This window comes from Antechinus flavipes, chromosome 5, assembly GCF_016432865.1.
Source record: "Antechinus flavipes isolate AdamAnt ecotype Samford, QLD, Australia chromosome 5, AdamAnt_v2, whole genome shotgun sequence".
Classification (NCBI taxonomy): Eukaryota; Metazoa; Chordata; class Mammalia; order Dasyuromorphia; family Dasyuridae; genus Antechinus; species Antechinus flavipes.
In genome coordinates this window covers 236,930,685-236,950,364 of record NC_067402.1, presented here as the reverse complement: position 1 = coordinate 236,950,364, position 19,680 = coordinate 236,930,685, and the positions used below count along the sequence as shown (strand labels likewise).

At 33.0% G+C, this 19,680-nt stretch overlaps 1 protein-coding gene across 5 annotated transcripts in view; it reads left to right on the top strand.

Annotated features, from left to right (window-relative positions):
• The window catches only part of GXYLT1 (glucoside xylosyltransferase 1), a 65,615-nt gene extending 52,320 nt beyond the window's left edge, over positions 1-13,295 (top strand). For 3 of the 5 annotated variants that reach the window (XM_052000867.1, XM_052000869.1, XM_052000865.1), the window contains 2 exons: positions 1,636-1,793; positions 10,329-13,295. In XM_052000867.1, coding sequence (XP_051856827.1) covers positions 1,636-1,793; positions 10,329-10,359 — 189 coding nt within the window. In that variant the 3' untranslated portion in view covers positions 10,360-13,295. Of the gene's footprint in view, positions 1-1,635; positions 9,694-10,328 lie in introns of those variants that run through there. The other 2 variants (XM_052000866.1, XM_052000868.1) reach the window with 1 other exon arrangement.
• Positions 13,296-19,680: the final 6,385 nt, after the last annotated feature.

Sequence of the window (19,680 nt, the reverse complement as noted above, 5' to 3'; positions counted from 1 at the left end):
ATAGACACTAGGAATGGTGAATATGAAATAGAGTTGGGAGAGCATAGAAAGGAGTTTTAATAATTAATGATAATATTTATATAATATGTTACATATTTAATAATGATAATAATTAATGATGGGGAAAGGGCATATTCCTTAGTGGGACTTAGAATTACCTAGGAGAAGGAGGACAACCCATGAGGTTGTGAAATCTTAAATCTCTAAAGGATTTAACATCCTAAAAGAGGAAACTATTAAGGAGGAAAAGTGGGGTCTGAGAGGAGAGACAACATAAGGAATAGTGGGGTAGGAGAGACATGTGGGTTGGTGAAGAGGGAAGGTAAGAGGAAAGATACCAAAAGACAGAGTGTTGTGGTAGACTGACCCCTGACCCAAATGAATGCAGCAAACATGACATGGACTATAAATAAATTTATAGGGGAAAATTTAACCTCAGCAGTTTGATATAACTTGGATTTCTCACTGAATGATCTCCACAGAGAGTAGGACCATGGAGCTAACCTGATCTCTATGAAAGCCTTTTCCCTGCCTACCCCAGGGAACAGTTTCATCAATGCTTCAGTTTCTCTCTGCCCATCACATCTACCATTCATCTGCTCATCACTACCACATTCCTTTTAACTCTTATTTCATATTCTCCTCCCTTAAGCAGGATTCTAGCCAACTTTGCTTTTTCACCCTCTGACCTTTTCTTTTCACTTTTGCCAAAATAATCATCTTTCAGCACAGTCCTTATCTGTTCTCTCTCTAATCAATCTTATTTCCCATTATTGCCTATCATAAATATTCTGCCATATTTAGACAGTTAAGACTAAGTTAAAAGACTAAACTGCCTTTTAGTCAGAAAGACCTGGGTTCAGGGCCTACATCTGGCATTAACTGTGTTCTGGTGTCCTAAGTCATTGTGTAAAAGTATAAACAGCTGATGAGTTGCTTCTCTACATTTATTGAAGGTGGTTTACATACCATCAAAATCATAAGTCTAGACTTTTATATTCCTTCTTTATATATCTTCCCTAATATATATATAGGTAATATCTAGGATGAACAAATTCCAGTGAGTAGGATCAAATTTGAATTTCTTTGTGGAAAATTTATAATTCTTCACATCCTGACCTCTTGTTAATTTTCCAGTCTGCTTATCTTAACTGTTTCTCATAAAGATTCCATTTCTATCTCATTACATTTGCACATAGTATGTCCTTCATTCCTGGAAGGCTCTTAGTCTTTACTTAAACTCTTAATATCTCTAGTTTCCTTTGAGATACAGTTCAAGCGCCATTTTGTAGGTGGTCTTTTCTAATCTCTCAGCGTTTACTCATTATATTTTGTATGTAACTATGTATTTTTCTTTCCCTTTAGAAGGTAGATGTTTTAAGTCAAGGACCTTTTTATGCTTTTTATATTCTCAGAGTTTGCACAGTGTCTGGTATACATAGAAAACATTTAAATGCTTGTTAATTGTTTGCTATTTAATTTATCATGGAAAGAGTTATTTAATACTTCATTGGTAAGAAGACAAATACTACCTTCATAATATTAGGTCTATAGCAAAAAACAATGTTATCTTTAATCAAATCATAGGTTAATTTGTTTTTAACTGACTTTCCTTTTTTTTCTTCTCACTTTTAGTGCTCTTTTGAAGATGATAAGGTGCATTCTTTGTTACATCCATTAGAACTGGAACTACAAAAGACTGTACATACTTACTGTGGGAGAATACACAAAATATTCATGAAACAACTAACAAAAAGTATAAGAGATAATTATGTCCGATCATCAAAGGAAAGGTGAATCTTGTTGCTGAAGACTTATTGCCAAAAAAAAAAAAAAAAAGTGTGAATGATTTTCTTACATAGTGTATAAATGTTTAGGAAGGTATTATTTATCATTTATCCAGATAAACTTTACCAGAGAGAGTAAATTGGGGAATGTTCTATTCTTATGAAGAATAAGTTGGAGCCTTATATGTGTAACTTGTAAGACATTCCTGTTACTGAAGTTTTGTTAATCATTGCTTTCTTTCAATCCAGTATTCTGGACTCTGATAAGTAGTTTTAGGTTATGTGATTCTGTTGACTGTCATTCTCCAATGGAAGAAAAAAATAAGGGTATGTAAGTGAAGAGCTATGTACCTCATACACAATTTTTAAAATATGAAACTGTGAATGTTAGCTATATTTTTTAGTCAGCACTAACCTCACTTTAATTTTGTGAGAATAAAGTTTACAGAGACAAACATTTTGTCTCTAAGGAAATGTGATATTAACCATCGACAATCTACATGTGCCTTTTGAGGTTTCATCTTTGACATGTTAAAATATTTTTTGTGACAATCATGTTTAAAATCTACATGTTTAAACTACATCTATATCTTAAAGCAAGCTATACAAAGTAATAGAAAACTAGTATAAATTTTGAGACATTATTAATAATTATTTTATGTGAAATAGCATCTTTTTATTTGTTTTAAAGCTTGTACAACTGTTTTGCTAAAAATCAGATTTTGATTTAAATATGATAAAATATATTTGTGGTAAAATTTTTATTTGTAGCTTTGCTGAACATCCTGGAAGTGAAAGGTACCTATTCTGCTATTAGAATTTTGGTGAAAGTCTTAATAGCATATTAGTATGATATTATATTATTAGTAAATGTAATGGACCAAATTATAGCTATAAATTTCTTATAATCAGTTATTTCAGTCATATGATTTAAATGTATTCCTGAAATGGAAAGTTGAAATACTTCTTTCTTCTACCTCAAAATTTTTTGTTAGATATTTTTAGAATAACAAAGTTGACAGAGCATCATCATAATTTTTATAGAAAAATCTGTCCATGGATAGATAGTTTGTAATTCAGGAAAAATGTTTGCTTCAGCTATGGGGGGAAAAAACCATCGAAACTTGTTTCCATAAATTGCATATCCTTTTGAAGTGAGGAGAACTGAATTTTTTCCTTGATTTTGAAGACTAGATAGTTTCTTTCATTCTTGGTTTCTTGTCTTGTTACTCATAATTCTCATAGCCAGCAATGGCTCTTAGAACAATGTTAGTTCCTGTGAATTGAACAAGTTCCATATTTAGCCATTTCCCTCTTTTTTTTTTTTTTTTTGCTTTGGTATTTCAATTTCTAAAGAAGGAGAAATGGAATCATGTGGTTAATGTTTTATTTAAATGGGGAGAAATTTGTTTGCTTTATGAAAACAAAGTGCTCTTGTTGAAACAGAAAGGAGATGGTCTGAAGGGTTGATTTTCCTGCAATGGTTGGCATTGTGGTGAGTTAAAAGAAGAGAAGAGCACTAAACTAATGAGGTAGTGGAAAGCAAGTCAGGGCTCTCTAACTTGTCTAATATTTACCAGTCATGTTTCAAGATGGGTTTTGAGAGTAGAAGAATTAGTGTGTGGGAATATTGATGTGGATGTCAAGGAACTAGTAACCCCTTTGAGGGTGGGATTGTTTTCAGTTTGTCATTTTTATCTCTACCACCTAAAATAACATCTGACATAACTTCATAGCATATTTTACTTATGAGAGTAAACTTGGAAAGACACTTTAGAGATCATTTAGTCCTACTTCCTTATGATAAATAACCACCCAAGAGAGATTAAATTACTTGCTCCAAAACATACAAATAGTGTATAGTATGTTTTTTTTTCCCTTTGAATCTCTCACCATTTACTAAATTAACAGGAAGCCAACATAGTGCTATCTTATTTTTAAAGAGGTGCAAGGATTCTGAGCTATACAATACACGTATGCATTGTTCAATGCATGTACAATGTATTTATGTAACTATATATGATAAACGTGTAATATTGTGAGACTGGGAAGAATGTAGAGTCAAAAGGTAAATCATCTCTAAGAAAATCTCAGCACAATCTGAAGAAAGAACAAATAAGAAAACTGACAACCACCTTTGGTTTCTATATTGATTCAGCCTTACATAATAAGCCCCTTTAATCTTGGTGGGGAAAAGGGAGGTTTTCCTTCAAAATTTGAGGGAAAAAAAGTATAGGATGCAGAAAATTACATGTTTATGTGATAATTATTTATAAGCTGATCATGCACGTCTTCTAGTTTTTCCTGAGAAGCCTATATCAGTCTTGATAATTGAATTTAGTATATATGAATTCTAAAATTTTGTACATGACATAAATATTAGACACCAGGTTTCCTTTTTATTACATGTATGGCCTTAGGAAATTTCCTCTAATTCAATGAATTTCCATTTCCTTATCTGTAAATTGACAAACTTAAATTAGATACTGCCTAAGTATAAATCCTATTATTGTCTAATATATAGATATAAATATATTTTATATTGAATATAAATATAGTCTTTAACTATAAAGCCTATATATACTATATAGTATAGTATACTATATCTTGTTTGGACTGAAAACTCTTAGTATGTATTGGTTTTTTTACTTCATTAAATTGAATTATACTCTATTAGGATGATTGTCGCTGAAGATTCCATTCTGTTTATTTAGATTTGTCCTAGTTACCATTTATGTCAGTAGAGTAAGTGGAGTTTTTAATTGTATTGGAAAAAATTAGCTCATATTTCAGTAATGTAAGCATTCCTTTGTCAGTTGAGAGAGTATACACCCAGTACTTTAGCTAAATCAAACAAACATTAAGTGCCTTCTGTGCGTTGTAAAGCATTATTTTACAAAAAAGAAAAAAGATAATCTTTGTTCACAGGAGCTTGCGATCAGGTTATAGAGTATATGAAATGTACACATATAGATATGTAGATATGTTCTTTGAATAAGGATATTTAGCAGCCATGGCAACCCATATATGGCCTGATATGCCAAAGTACATTAAAAACACTTGGACAAAGTTCTGTTGTTTCATTTTTAAAACTGGCAAAATATCAAGCAAAAAAATAGAAAATTCATACTGTGATAAAAAATTATATTTTATGAAGTAATTTTAATTAAATGTTATTTTTTAAATTATCAAACACTTTTTTCTCCCCACCATAGAATAATCCTTTTAACAGTAAACATAGTCAAACAAAACTAATATTATCCTGTGCTTCTCATTTTGTGTATTAGTCCATTAGTATTTGTCAGAAGGTTAAGTTCTTCATTATTGGTCTTCTAGAGTCACTTTTGACCTTTGTTCTCAATAATTATTAAGAACATCAAAGTTCTTAAGTCTTTCAAAGTTATTTGTATTTCAATGCTGAAATTTTAGTATAAATTGTTTTCCTGGTATTTAATAATATGTCAGTAAAAGTGTTCCCATATTTCTCTAAAACTCTTCCTTCCATAAAAATACTCCTTTGCATTTATTCACTCAATAGTTCGTTCAGCTATTTTCCAATTGATGGTTTCCAAATTGCTTTCCAGAAAGCAAGACCAATTCAAAGCTTCATTAAAAGTGTATCATTGTGTGTGTTTTCCTATGGGTTCTACAACATTTGTCATTTCTTTTTTTCATCATCTGATGAAAATGAAGTTGTGAACCTCAGGATTTCAATTTGCATTTCTCTATTAGCAAGAAGGTATTTTTAAAAATGCTTATTTTTCATATGCAAGGAAGGAATCAAGTACTCTATTAAAGTTTTTTAAAAGTTCCTTTGTTAGATTAAAAAAAGCAGATAAAAGTATCATTCAATGAATTCATTTCTATTTTTAATCTAGTCCCTTGATGATCCTTATTTTTTTTGTCACAGAAGTCTTTTTCAAACAAAGTCATATTATATAATATTATAAAAGAAACCATATTATAATAGAAAACTATTCTTAGAATTAGGATACCTGTTAGGATTCTTACAAGGTGCTAAGTAAGTAGAATTGAGGAGACAGTGGTTAAATCTAGTTTAGTATTGATTTAATCCTACAACAAATAATGGTTTCTTAGTGACATAATGATTGGTGTGTACTCAGTGTGGGATATATAAGAAGGAGGTCTCGGGGCCAGGGAGGACAAGCCCACTAAAAGCTCTTGGAGCCTCAGCCAGAATTCAGTCGAGCAGATTCACAAGCCAGAAAAGGCAGCTCAAGCTCTCGGAACCAAGACTACAGAAGGCTCTAAGAAAAACTAGCTAAGCCCCAAGTGAAGGAGGTAAGATTTTGAAGGATACAATAAAGGATTTGGACTTTAACTCCTGTTTGCATTTGGGATGATTATACTGAACTAAAAAAACTAAGGCTGCCTCCAGAAGTCCCCCAAGAAACCTGTTCCCAGAGAACATTAAATTTTAGAAAAGAACATTACATTTTGGCGCCTAACTTGGGGCAGACATGATCCTGATTTCAGTGGTTTCAGTCTCTGATTCTGATTTTAGTGGAAAAGTCTCCTCGACCCAGAAATTAGTGTGACTACAACAAGGAAATTTTGTTAAAGGGCTAAAGTTAGTATTTCAGCTAAAATGAGACAGATCTTTATTTTTTTTTTAATTTTAATTTTATTTTATTTAATAATAACTTTGTATTGACAGAATCCATGCCAGGGTAATTTTTTACAACATTATCCCTTGCACTCGCTTATGTTTCAATTTTTCCACTCCCTCCCTCCACTCCCCCCCCAACATGGCAAGCAGTCCTATATATGTTAAATATATTGCAGTATATCCTAAATACAATACATATTTGCAGAACTGAACAGTTCTCCTGTTGCACAGGAAGAATTGGATTCAGAAGGTAAAAATAACTCGGGAAGAAAATCAAAAATGCAAATAGTTCACATTCGTTTCTCAGTGTTCCTTCTTTGGGTGTAGCTGTTTCTGTCCATCATTTATCCATTGAAACTGAGTTAGGTCTCTTTGTCATAGAAATACACTTCCATCAGAATACATCCTCATACAATATCGTTGTCGAAGTATATAATGATCTCCTGGTTCTGCTCATCTCACTTAGCATCAGTCCATGTAGGTCTCTCCAAGCCTCTCTGTATTCATCCTGCTGGTCATTCCTTACAGAGCAGTAATATTCCATAACATTCATATACCACAATTTACCCAGCCATTCTCCAATTGATGGGCATCCATTCAATTTCCAGTTTCTAGCCACTACAAACAGGGCTGCCACAAACATTTTGGCACATACAGGTCCTTTTCCCTTTTTTAGTATCTCTTTGGGGTATAAGCCCAATAGAAACACTGCTGGATCAAAGGGTATGCACATTTTGATAACTTTTTGGGCATAATTCTAGATTGCTCTCCAGAATGGTTGGGTTCGTTCACAACTCCACCAACAATGCATCAGGGGACAGATCTTTAGAAAACAGCCTTCTTTTCCAATTCAAGGAAAATGTGTAGAGTATTGTCAGACTTATGAAAAGCCAAGGTTTGATCATAATCTGGGAGCAGATCACTGAACTTTTAAAAACTGTACAGTATACATCTCCTTGGTTCTCTAAGGAAAAAGAATTGAATTCAGACAAGTGGAAATTAATAGGAGAACAACTAGGTGAATGCTACAATTCCAATCCAAACTCAATTTCCAAAAATACATTTGATACATATAATTTAATATAACTGGCTTTAAGAAATTATATAAGTGTTAGAATAAGGAAAAAGAAGAAAGAGCAGGAGAGATAGGTGCCAAATAAACTAGGTGAAAAGGATGGAAATAATTTGGTTTATGAAATCCTAACCCCTAGTAGTGGTCCTCAAAGTGTAGTCCAAAGAATTGTTGGGGTCTCTGAAACCCTTTCAGAGGGTCTACAAATTCAAAATTATTTTTTATTTCTAATATAGTAAATATCTATAAATATAACCTATGTGAACAAAAACTCTTTGAACAGATCCTCGATAGTTTTTTAACAACATGAAGATACTGAGAACAAAAGTTTGAGAACCACTGCCCTAGTGATTGAAAATCCATAGCAAGGACATGTTTAGAACCTGGACAAAACTTGTTGTGGCTTTCAGAGTATCATGAATTATGGAAGATTCAAGCCCAGCGAAATAGGCAAACAGGAGTTAATATACAAGTCACCTTTGACCAACTAGTAGGTGAAGGTCAATATGCAGAGAATTCAGCAGAGATTAATTATCCCATAACAATGTATGAGCAAATTGCTACTGCTGCAATAAAAGCTTGAGGTTCCCTTCCAGGGAAAGATGAAGGTAAAGCCTTCACAAAAATAGAGCAAGGTCCCAATGAACCTTTTGCGGATTTTGTGGGACATTTGCAAACAGCTGTCACAAGAACTATTGGAGAAAATGCAGCTATAGAAATATTACGATCAGACAACTGGCTAAGGAAAATGCTAATGAGTTTTGCAAAAGATGAGTGGAATAGATTAGACTCACAAGACATAATAGTCAATGACTATAATAATCCCCAACTTCTTGGATAAGAACTCACTGCTCAACAAAAATTGCTGGGAAAATTGGAAAATAGTATTGCAGAAGCAAGACTTGGACCATCACCCCATACAAAGATATGGTTAAAATGGGTTCATGATTTAGACATAAAGGGTGATACTATAAGCAAATTAGGAGAACAAAGGATAGTTCACCTCTCATCTGTGGAGAAAGAAGGAATTTGTGACCAAAGAATTGGAACTCATAATTGAACACCAAATAATTTTGATTATATTAAGTTAAAAAGTTTTTGTACAAACAAAGCCAGTGCAAACAAGATTAGCAGGGAAGCAGAAAACTGGAGAAAAAATTTTATACCCAAGGATTCTGATAAAGGCCTCATTTCTAAAATATATAGAGAATTGATTGAAATTCATAAGAATCCGAGTCATTCTTCAATTGTAAATAATCAAAGGATATCAACAGACATGTTGATGAAGAAATTAAAACCATTTCTAGTCATCTGAAAAAAATGCTCTAAATCACTATCAGAGAAATGCAAATTAAGACAACTCTGAGATATCACTACATTACATACCACTCATATTGGCTAAGATAACAGGAAAAGATAATGATAAAAGTTGGAGGGGATGTGGGAAAACTGGGACATTGATATGTTGTTAGTGGAGTTGTTCTGGAGAGCAAATTAGAACTATGCCCATAGGACTATCAAGCTCTGCATTTGATCCAGCAGTGTTTCTACTGAGTCTATCCCAAAGAGATCATAAAAAAAAGGAGAAAGGACCCACATGTTGAAAAAATTTTTGTGACAGCATTTTTTGTAGTGGCAAGGAACTGCAAACTTGAATGGATGCCCATTAGTTAGGGAATAGCTGAATGAGTTATGGTTTATGAATGTTATGGAATATTATTGTATTATAAGAAACAATCAGCAGGATAATTTCAGAAAGGCCTGGAGAGACATGAACCAATGCTAAGTGAAGTGAGTAGAACCAAGAGAACATTTTATACAGCAATAAGATTATGTGATGATCAACTCTGATGGACATGGCTTTATTTAATTCATGATTCAGACTTGTTCCAATAGACTTGTAATGGAGAGAATCATAGAAAAAGGATTATGGGTACTGAATGTGGATCACTACATAGTATTTTCACCTTTTTTATTTGCTTGCTTTTTGTTTTCTTTTTCTTTTTTTTTCCCTTTTGATCTGATTTTTTTGTGCAGATGGAATGTGGAAATATGTATAGGAGAATTGCACTGTTTAACATATATTGGTTGCTTGCTGTCTAAAGAAGGGAGGAAGAGGGAGAAAAAATTGGAACACAGAGTTTTGCAAGGGTTTGAAAATTCTGCATAGATTTTGAAAATAAAAAGCTATTATTTAAAAAAAATAGATAGCTAAGAGAAGTATTTTGTTAAATAAAACTTAAATCTGGCTGATAAGCCAGCCTAAAATGCAACAACAAAAAATATTATTTAAATCGTTTCAATCCCCTCATTTCATACAGCACAATTACTATTGTATCATATATCATAACTTGTTCTATGAGTCTCTTTCAATTTTTAGTTCTCTGCTACCACACAAATAGTTATAGGAGTATTTTTATAAATGTGGATCATTTTCCTCTCATCTCCCCAATTGCGTTACTAAGTCAAGGTATATACAGTATAATAGATTTTGAAGAATTTTTCCAAATTCCTTTCCAGAATGACTACATCTGTTTTCCCACATAATCCTCCTCATACCTTTTCCTTACCTTGCATTTTTTTTGGGGGGGAGGGGTTAATTTTGTCAGTCTGAGATATGATATGGAACTTCCAATTATTATTTACATCATGTTTCCACATGTTTATTGATACCTTTGATTTCATCTTCGAAATATTGCCTATTAGAGAAACTTGCTTTTAAGGATTTTCTCCCATTTAACTTATGCTTTTAATATTTTTTATATAGTTTTATGAATTTCTTGGGTTTTTTACATCATTATGGTTATTTCTACTAACCCTACATTGTCTTTTCTCCAAGAGACATCCCATTTAATGAACAGTCTTTTTAAAGACAAAAATGAAAGAAAAGAGAAGACAGAAGGAATCTGGGAAAATGGTGGAGTATGTTGATAAATGTCAAGCTCTTCTGATTTTCCCCCACAAATAGAAAAATTTGCACCTCAGGGAGAACGTAGACTAATGAAAATCAAGACTTGGGGCAGGTTGTATCTTCTGATACAACCTGAAAAAATCTGAAGAAAGACCTGGAGCTGGGGATTAACTTGAAGTGCAAACAAATACATCCATACTAGACCTGCAAAAACACAAAGTGAGGAGCCTTGGATGAACTCAGTGTGACTGAAGCCTCAGCAGGATCCACAGAGATATTCACCTCTTGGACTATTAAGTCAGGTTTTGGGTTTAGGTTTAGGAAGACTGAATAAATCTCACTGATTGGAAACACTAGAGCTACCTGTGAGCTGAAATGCAGCCCTGGGTGAGAAGGAACCAGTACTTAATGATTGCAGAAGCCAGTGGGGCAGGGAGGCTACTGGCTGTGGGCACTTGGAGGAGGATGGAGGTCTTGATTTGGGGTTCCTGGTCAGAGTGGAGAGAACTGAAGAGAAGTTTAAGGCACTATCCCCCTACCCCAAAGTTAAAGGTGCTTACACTAATATATATGTCTTATTAAAAAATATGTCTTCAGCAAAGAAAGAACCCAATCATTAAAACACATGGGTACAGGAAAGACCAAGGTTCATCTTCAGAGGACATTTTAGTTAAGAAAAAGATTCTATCCCAAAGAGTAATGTGAAATAGCTCCCTGCCCAGAAAGTTTATAGAAGAACTCAAAAAAAATTTTTTTCATCATTTTTATTTATTTATTTTTCGTAATTATAACCTTTTTATTGACAGAACCCATGCCTGGGTAATTTTTTACAACATTCTACCTTGTACTCACTCCTGTTCTGATTTTTCCCCTCCCTTCCTTCACCCCCTCCCCCAGATGGCAAGCAGTCCTACATGTTAAATATGTTACAGTATATCCTAATTACAATATATGTGTGCAGAACCGAACAGTTCTCTTGTTGCACAGGGAGAATTGGATTCAAAAGGTAAAAATAAGCCAGAAAGGAAAACAAAAATGCAAACAGTACATTCATTTCCCAATGTTCTTTCTTTGGGTATAGCTGCTTCTATCCATCATTGATCAATTGAAACTGAGTTAGATCTTTGTCAAAGAAATCCACTTCCATCAAAATACATCCTCATACAGAATGTTGAAGTTATATAATGATCTCTTGGTTTTGCTCATTTCACTTAGCGTCAGTTCATGTAAGTCTCTCCAAGCCTCTCTGTATTCATCCTGCTTTCATTTCTTACAGAACAATAATTCCATAACATTCATATACCACAATTTACCCAACCATTCTCCACTTGATGGGCATCCATTCATTTTCCAGTTTCTAGCCACTACAAGCAGGGCTGCCACAAACATTTTGGCACATACAGGTCCCTTTCCCTTCTCTCTGGGGTATAAGCCCAGTAGTAGCACTGCTGGATCAAAGGGTATGCACAGTTTGATAACTTTTTGAGTATAGTGAGGAAAAATTTTTAAAAAGAACCATCCAAGAAAAAGAATAAATTTATGAAAAATTAAGCAATTTATTATGAAACCAATTATGAAAATCAGAATTGGGCAAGGAGAAGCCTGTGAAGCTATGAGAGAGCGAGAAATAAAACAGATTGTAAAGAAGGAGAAAATAGAACCGAATGTGAAATATAAGAAAAATGACATCTGGAGAACATATCAAGAAGAGAACATATAAATTGGACTTCCAGAAGTTGTGACCAAAAAGAAGACACAATAATGCAGGAAATAATCCAAAAAAATTTTCCTGGAATGATAGAACATGATGGAAAAATAGAAATAGGAAAAAAAAATCCACTGATCACCATCTCAAACAGATCCTTTGTGAAAAACAGACATAGTGCGAAATTTTGAAATCCCCAGATCAAAGAAAATTTTGCAAGAAACAAGAACAATTCAGATATGCTAGAGCTACATTAGAATTTTACAGGACTTATCAACAGATACAATGCAGGTCCTGGAATCGTTTCCACCAACATCAAAAGAACTAGGCCTGCAACCAAAAATATATCCAGCAAAATTATCAATAATTTTGAATGAGAAGAGTTGGATATAAAATGAATTTACAGATTTTCAGGACTTTCTATCAACCAAACCTGAACTTAACAGAAAATTTAACAATTAAGAGCCAATATGAAAAATCAATTTTAAGGAACTCAACATGGACAGATTGTTTTGTTGTATTTGTTTTTACACGGGAAAATGTATATTATGTGTTTTAGATTCACATCAACAATAGAGAAGCTCAAAAGAAAGATTGGCAGAGGTAAGGTTAAAAATACATGTAATCATGTAATACAAATGAGGTGCTGAGGAAGAATAGACAGGCATTAAAGGGGAAAGGATGGCTTGTGGTTCTGAAATTCACATTGAGAATGGGTTTAATAGGCAACACTACATATATACCATGAAGAGTGTAACACCCTCCAAAATCTATAAAGAATAAGGGGGGAGGGATGGGCAGATGGGGTAGCAAAGGGTGAGGAAAGAAAACAAGGTTGGTATCCTTGGATGGGGGGAGGTTAATAGCAAGGCAAGTTATGGAGCAGAACTTAATTAAAGTGGCAGCAGAGATAGGAAAGGCATGTATATCTACATATACATACATTTTTTTCTTAGTTTGCTTGGGAGTGGGTGGGGGGAATAAAAAGGGGAGGAAAGAATAAAATAAGGTACACAGCAAAGAACCAAAGAACAATTTACAAGGAAAATAAAAATGGACATTTATGAATATAATTTACACATATACATGAATTGGTAATTTATATATTTTGAATCCTCATGTTCTGCTGGGCACATGATAATCTATTTTGTTTTTTCTTTGTTTCTTCAAATAAAATTTTTTAAAAAGGATGATCTTAAGCACATTGAAAAAGTCTGAAAATATGCAGTTATAACCTAATTTTATGAACGGAGTATCCTCACATTTGTTCATTTGAGTCATGCTCTTATCTTTACAACTATTAAATTCTTTTTAAAAGTTAATTATCCCAAGTTTTCACCACTTCCAGAGGGTTATTCTATACAACAAATAGTATTTTAAAGTTTTTTTTTTTAATATTATACATGCACACTCGTTTTTAACATTTCTATGAGTTAATTGGGGAAAGAAAAATCAACAAAAAGGTAAAATTGTGAGGGAAAAAGGGAAATCATATGCTTCAATTGCATTCAGTTTTCTTAGGTTCTCTTTCTGATGCATATGACATTTTCCATCACAAAGTTCCTGGAATTATCTTGGGTCATTGTATTGCTGAGGAGAGCTAAGTCTATCACAGTTGATCAACAAAATCTTGCTATTGCTGTGTACAATGTTTTCTTGGTTCTGTTCACTTTTAATCATTTCTTACAGAATAATAATATTCCATTATATTCATATACCATGATATATTCATAACCTGGAAAATGCCCCAACTAATGAGCATCCAATTCATTTTCCAGTTCTTTGCCATCAAAAAAAAAAAAAAAAAAAAAAAAAAAAAAGCTACTACAAACGTTTTTGCACATGTGGATCATTTTTCCTTTTATTATTTCTTTGGGATACAGACACAGTAGTGACACTGCTAAATCAAGGAGTATGCATACATATAGTATTTTTTTGAAAGAAAGAAAAAAAAAAGTAACACAACCGAAAAATGTTTTAAAATCTAATCTAAAAAGCTCTCCACAAAGGGATGAGCCAAGGATGTCCTTTCACATCTTTTCATTCTAGTCTTGCTTGATCTTTGCAATTTTGTGGCATCCAATTTTTTTCATTGAATAGTTTACATTTATTTTGTTTTAGTTTTAGATTTTATATCTTGTATTTTTACACATATATATACATTTATTTTGTATACATATATATATAATTTTCTTTATTCCACTGACTTCACTTTACAGCAGTTCATGCTATTAAGTCTTTTCATGCTTTTTTGTATGCATTGACTACATTATTTCCTACAAAAGAATAATATTTGATTACATTCATGTGTTACTGGTATGTTTAGAGATTCTCTCGTCAGTGGACATCTGCTCTGATGGTCATTTAGTCACTTTGTTATTTGCATGTTTCCAAATTGTTTTCCAAATATAAAACTCCACCAATAGTGTATTTAGTGTTCCTGTCACTCCAAAACCTTTCCAGCATTGACTATTGCCATTTTTGTTGTTTCTTCCCCACCCCCTTTTTTGTGAGTTAAAACTCAGGTTTTGATTCTTATTTCTTATTTTTTTGATTTGGAGCATCTTGCATAATATGGCTGCAAATACTTTGCTGTTCTTTTGAGAAGTCCTCATATCCTTTGACCATTTGTTTGGGCTGTTATATATAGATAGGTATAAATATATTATTTGATACAATTTTTTTTCTGATTTGACCATCTTTCTTCTAATCTTAATTGCATTAATATGGTCTCTACAGAAGCTTTTCAGTTTCAAGTAATCAAATTAGTTTGTTTTATCTTTTTGTAATTTCCTCTGCCTCTTGTTTGGTTAAGAATACATTATCTAGAGGCAGTTAGGTAGCGCAGTGAATAGAGCACCACCTCTGAAGTCAAGTCTGAGTTCAAATCTGGTCTCAGAAACTTAACACTTTCTACTTGTGTTATCCTGGGCAAGTCACATAACCCCAGTTGCCTCAGGAAAAAAAAAAAAAAAAGATTTTCTATCAAAAATGAAAAGGGTGATCTTATGGCCAATGAAGAAGAAATTAAAGCAATAATTGGGAGTTATTTTGTCCAACTGTATGCCAATAAATCTGACAATCTAATTGAAATAGATGAATATTTATAAAAATGTAAATAGCCCAGATTTACAGAAGAGGATATTAAATACTTTCCCCATCTTTGAAAAAGAAATTGAAAAAGGCATCAATGAACTCCCTTTTAAAAAAAAAAAAAATCTCCAGGGCCAGATGGATTTACAAGTGAATTCTACCAAACATGTTTTTGTGGGTGGGGGAGAAGCAACCCATGTAGCTACCCTCTTAGCAAGCATTTAAAGAATGTTCCAATACTATATAAAATATTTGAAAAAATTAGGTAGAGTCTTGTAAGGGATTGCCAGCCCTCAGGTATATTTGGACAACTGCACAGAAGGACAATTCAGGTAAACTGAGGGCGTTGCTATAAGGGTTGAACAAGATGGTGCTGGGAGGAAAAAGCCACACCCCTGTGGACAACAAGATGGCACTGAGCGGAAGGAGCCTTACCCCTGTTGAACTAACTGGCATGTCTGAGATGGACATGACATTCCCTGTTATTTAGTATGATTTCCTGAGTGAGCTCTTATGCTGACGTAACTAAGGCTTTAAGACTGCTCATAGAAGCTTCAATAAACGGAGTTTGAATCACCTCTGCTCTCTTTCTCATCATTATCTCCGCATTATTAGGCCTTGAGTTTCTGCTGGTCAATAAGCAAGGGGCCCTACTGGGCCCTAACAGAGTCCTACCAAATTCCTTTTATGACACAGATAATGCTGATATCTAAACCAGGAAAAGGCAAAACAGAAAGAAAATTAACAATTTCCCTAATGAATATTAGTGCAAAAATCTTAAAGCGATTACAACAATTTTATCACCAGGATAATACCTATGATCAAATGGAATTTATACCAGGAATGCAAGACTAGTTCAATATCAGGGAAACTATCAGCATAATTGTCCGCAATTCTTAACCAAACAAGAGGCAGAGGAAATTACAAAAGATAAAACTAATTTGATTACTTGAAACTGAAAAGCTTCTGTAGAGACCATATTAATGCAATTAATCCACAAAACTAGCAAAATGAGTGTGATTATCTCAATAGATGCAGATAAAGCATTTGACAAAATACTGTACCCATTCCTAATTTTAAAAAAAATACTAGAAAGCATAGGAATAAATAGAATTTTCCTTAAAATGATAAGCAGCGTCTATCTAGAACCCCCAACAGCAAGCATTATATGTAATGGGGATAAATTAGAAGTATTTCCTGTAAAATTAGATGCAATAAGGATGCCTAAGGATTCAGTATTATACTAGAAATTTTAGCTTTAGCGAAAAGAAAAAAGAATTTCAGGGAATTAGAGTAAATAATGAGGAAACAAAACTATTACTCTTTGCAGATGATATGGCATATTTAGAGAATCAGTTAAAAAACTACAAGAAACAAAAGTTTAGTAAAGTTGCAGGATATAAAATAAACCCACATAAATCAATATTTCTACCAACAAAGCCCAGCAGCAAGAGATAGAGAAATCCCATCTAAAATAACGAGATAATATAAAATATTTGGGAATCTTATCTGCCAAGAAAAATCTGGTAACTTTATGAACACAATTACAAAATACTTTCCACACAAAGATCTAAACACTTGGGAAAATATTCCACTGCAATAATTCTAATGCAAAAATATTCATGGGTAGGCTGGGTTAATATATTAAAATTGACTATTCTACCTAAATTTGTCTACTTAATTCAATGCCATGCCAATCAAACTACTAAGAGATTATTTTATAGAGCTAGAAAAGATAATTCACTTGGAAGAAAAAACATCAAGAATATCAAGGGAATTAATGGGGGAGGGGAGAAGGGAGGAAAGAGAAGGCAAAAAAAAAGTGGCCTAACCATATTGGACTTAAAATTGTTACAAATAATTTTATAAGAAATAGATCAGTGGAATAGATAAGGTAAACAAAACAATAATCAGTGACTATAATAATCTCATGTTTGGTAAACATGAGACTCCAGTTTCTGGGATAAGAACTCACTATTTGACATAAAATAAGTATAGATCTACATCTCATACCCTATACCAAGATAAGGTCAAAATGGGTTCATGATTTAGATATAAAGGGTGATACTATAAGCAAATTAAGAGAACAAGGGACAGTTTACCTGTCAGATCTTTGCAAAAGACAGGAATTTATAGTCAAAGAATTAGAGAATATTACAATAAAAAATGAGTAATTTTTGTTACATTAAATTACAAAAATTTTGCCCAAACAAAACAAATGTAACCAAGATAAGGGAAGGAGAAAGGTGGGGACAATTTTTATAGCCAGTGTTTCTGGCTGTAAAGGCCTTATTTACAAAATATTGAGAACTGACTTAAATTTATAAGAATACAAATCATGCTCCAATTGAGAAATGGTCAAAGCATAAGAACAGGTGATTTTCAGGTGAAGAAATTAAAGCCATTTCTAGTAGATGAAAAAATGCTCTCAGTCATTATTGATTAGAGAAATGCAAATTAAAACAACTCTGCAGTACATTTCTCTCAAATTGGCTAAGGTGACAGGAAAAGATAATGATGAATGTTGGAGGGAGGGATGGGAAAAGTAGGAGACTAATGCATTGTTGGTTGAGTTGCAAACTGATTCAGCCATTCTGGAGAATAATGTGGAATTATGCCCACAAGGTTATCAAACTCTGTATACCCTTTGATCCAGCAGTATTACTACTGTGCGTGTATCCCAAATAAATCATAAAAAGAGGAAAAGAGCCCACATGTGCAAAAATGTTTGAAGCAGTGTTTTTTGTGGTGGGAAGAAACAGAAAATTGTGTAGATGCCAGTCAGTTGAAGAATGAATAAATGTTATGGTATTTGAATGTAATAGAATATTATTGTTATATAAGAAGGAATGAACAGGCTGATTTCAGAAAAGCCTGGAAAGATTTACATGAACTCATACTGAGTGAAGTGAACAGAATTAGGAGAAGATTGTACATTGTAATGGCAAAAATTTTGATGATCAATTATGATTGACTTGACTCTTCTCAGCAATACATTGATCCAAAATAATTCCAATAACCTTGGGATGTAAAATGCCATTTACATCCAACAAGAGATGTAGGAAGATTGGTTGTAGATCTAAGCATACTATATTCACCTTTTCTTTTGTTTGCTTTTTCTTTCTCATGGTTTTTCCCTTTTGTTCTGATTTTTTGACCATAAAAATTCTAATATGAAAATATGTTTAAAATTGTTGTACATGTGTAACCTATACCAGATTCCTTGTTGTCTTTGGAAAAGGAAAAGAAAGGGAGGGAAGGAGGAAAAAAAAATTGATACAAAAATGAATGTTGAGAGCTATCTTTACATGAAATTTGTAAAATAAAATACTATGGAATCAAAAAAAAAATACATCTTCAATTAGTAGCTCTGAGATCTATGTCAAGGTCACATATCTATTTAAAATGTGATAGGAAGTGAGGTTTAAAGTATTGGTTTAAAACTAATTTCTGTCATTCTGCTCTCCAGTTTTCCCAGTAATTTTTTTTATTAAAAAGGGAGTTTTTTCTTAGTAAATTTATGTTTTTCACTTTATCAAACTGTAGGTTATTGAGTTCTATTGTTTCTAAACTCTCTTTTATAATCTATTCCATTGATCTATTTTTTATCCAATACCAGATAATTTTCATGATTGCTAATTTATAATATATTTCTTATTGTTGTGCCTTCTTTATTTTTTAGGGTATGATTTTTATTTTTTATTATTTTTTTAAATTATAGCTTTTTATTTTATATTTATATACATATATGGATAATTTGACATTCACCCCTACAAAACCCTATATTCTAATTTTTCCCTCCCTTTACCCCCATTAAGCAAGAAATGCAATATATGTTGAACATGTGCAATTCCTCCCACTATGGTTCCACAAATATCATGCTGCACAAGAAAAATCAGATCCAAAAGGAAAAAAAGAGAAAGAAAACAAAATGCAAGCAAATAATAACAAAAAGAGTGAAAATACTATGTTGTGATCCACTTTCAGTCCCCACTGCCTTTCTCTGGGTGAAGATGGCTTTCTTCATCACAAAACCATTGAAAATGGTTTGAATCATCTCATTGTTGATGAGAGCCATGTCCGTCACAATCGATCATCATATAATCTTGCTATTGCTGTGTATAATGATCTCCTGGTTCTACTCATTTCACTTAGCATCAGTTCACATAAACCTCTTCAGACCTTTCTGAAATCATCCTGGTAGTCATTTCTAATAGAACAATAATATTTTATGACATTCAGATAGCACAATTTATTTAGCCATTCTGCAACTGATGGGCATCCACTCAGTTTTCAGTTTCTTGTTACTACAAAAAGGGCTGCCACAAACATTTTTGCACATATGGGTCCCTTTTGTTTCTTTAAGATTTCTTTGGGGTATAAGCCCAGTACAAACACTGCTGGATCAAAGGATATGCACAGTTTGATATTCCTTTGAGCATAGTTTCAAATTGCTCTCCAGAATTGTTGGATCAGTTCACA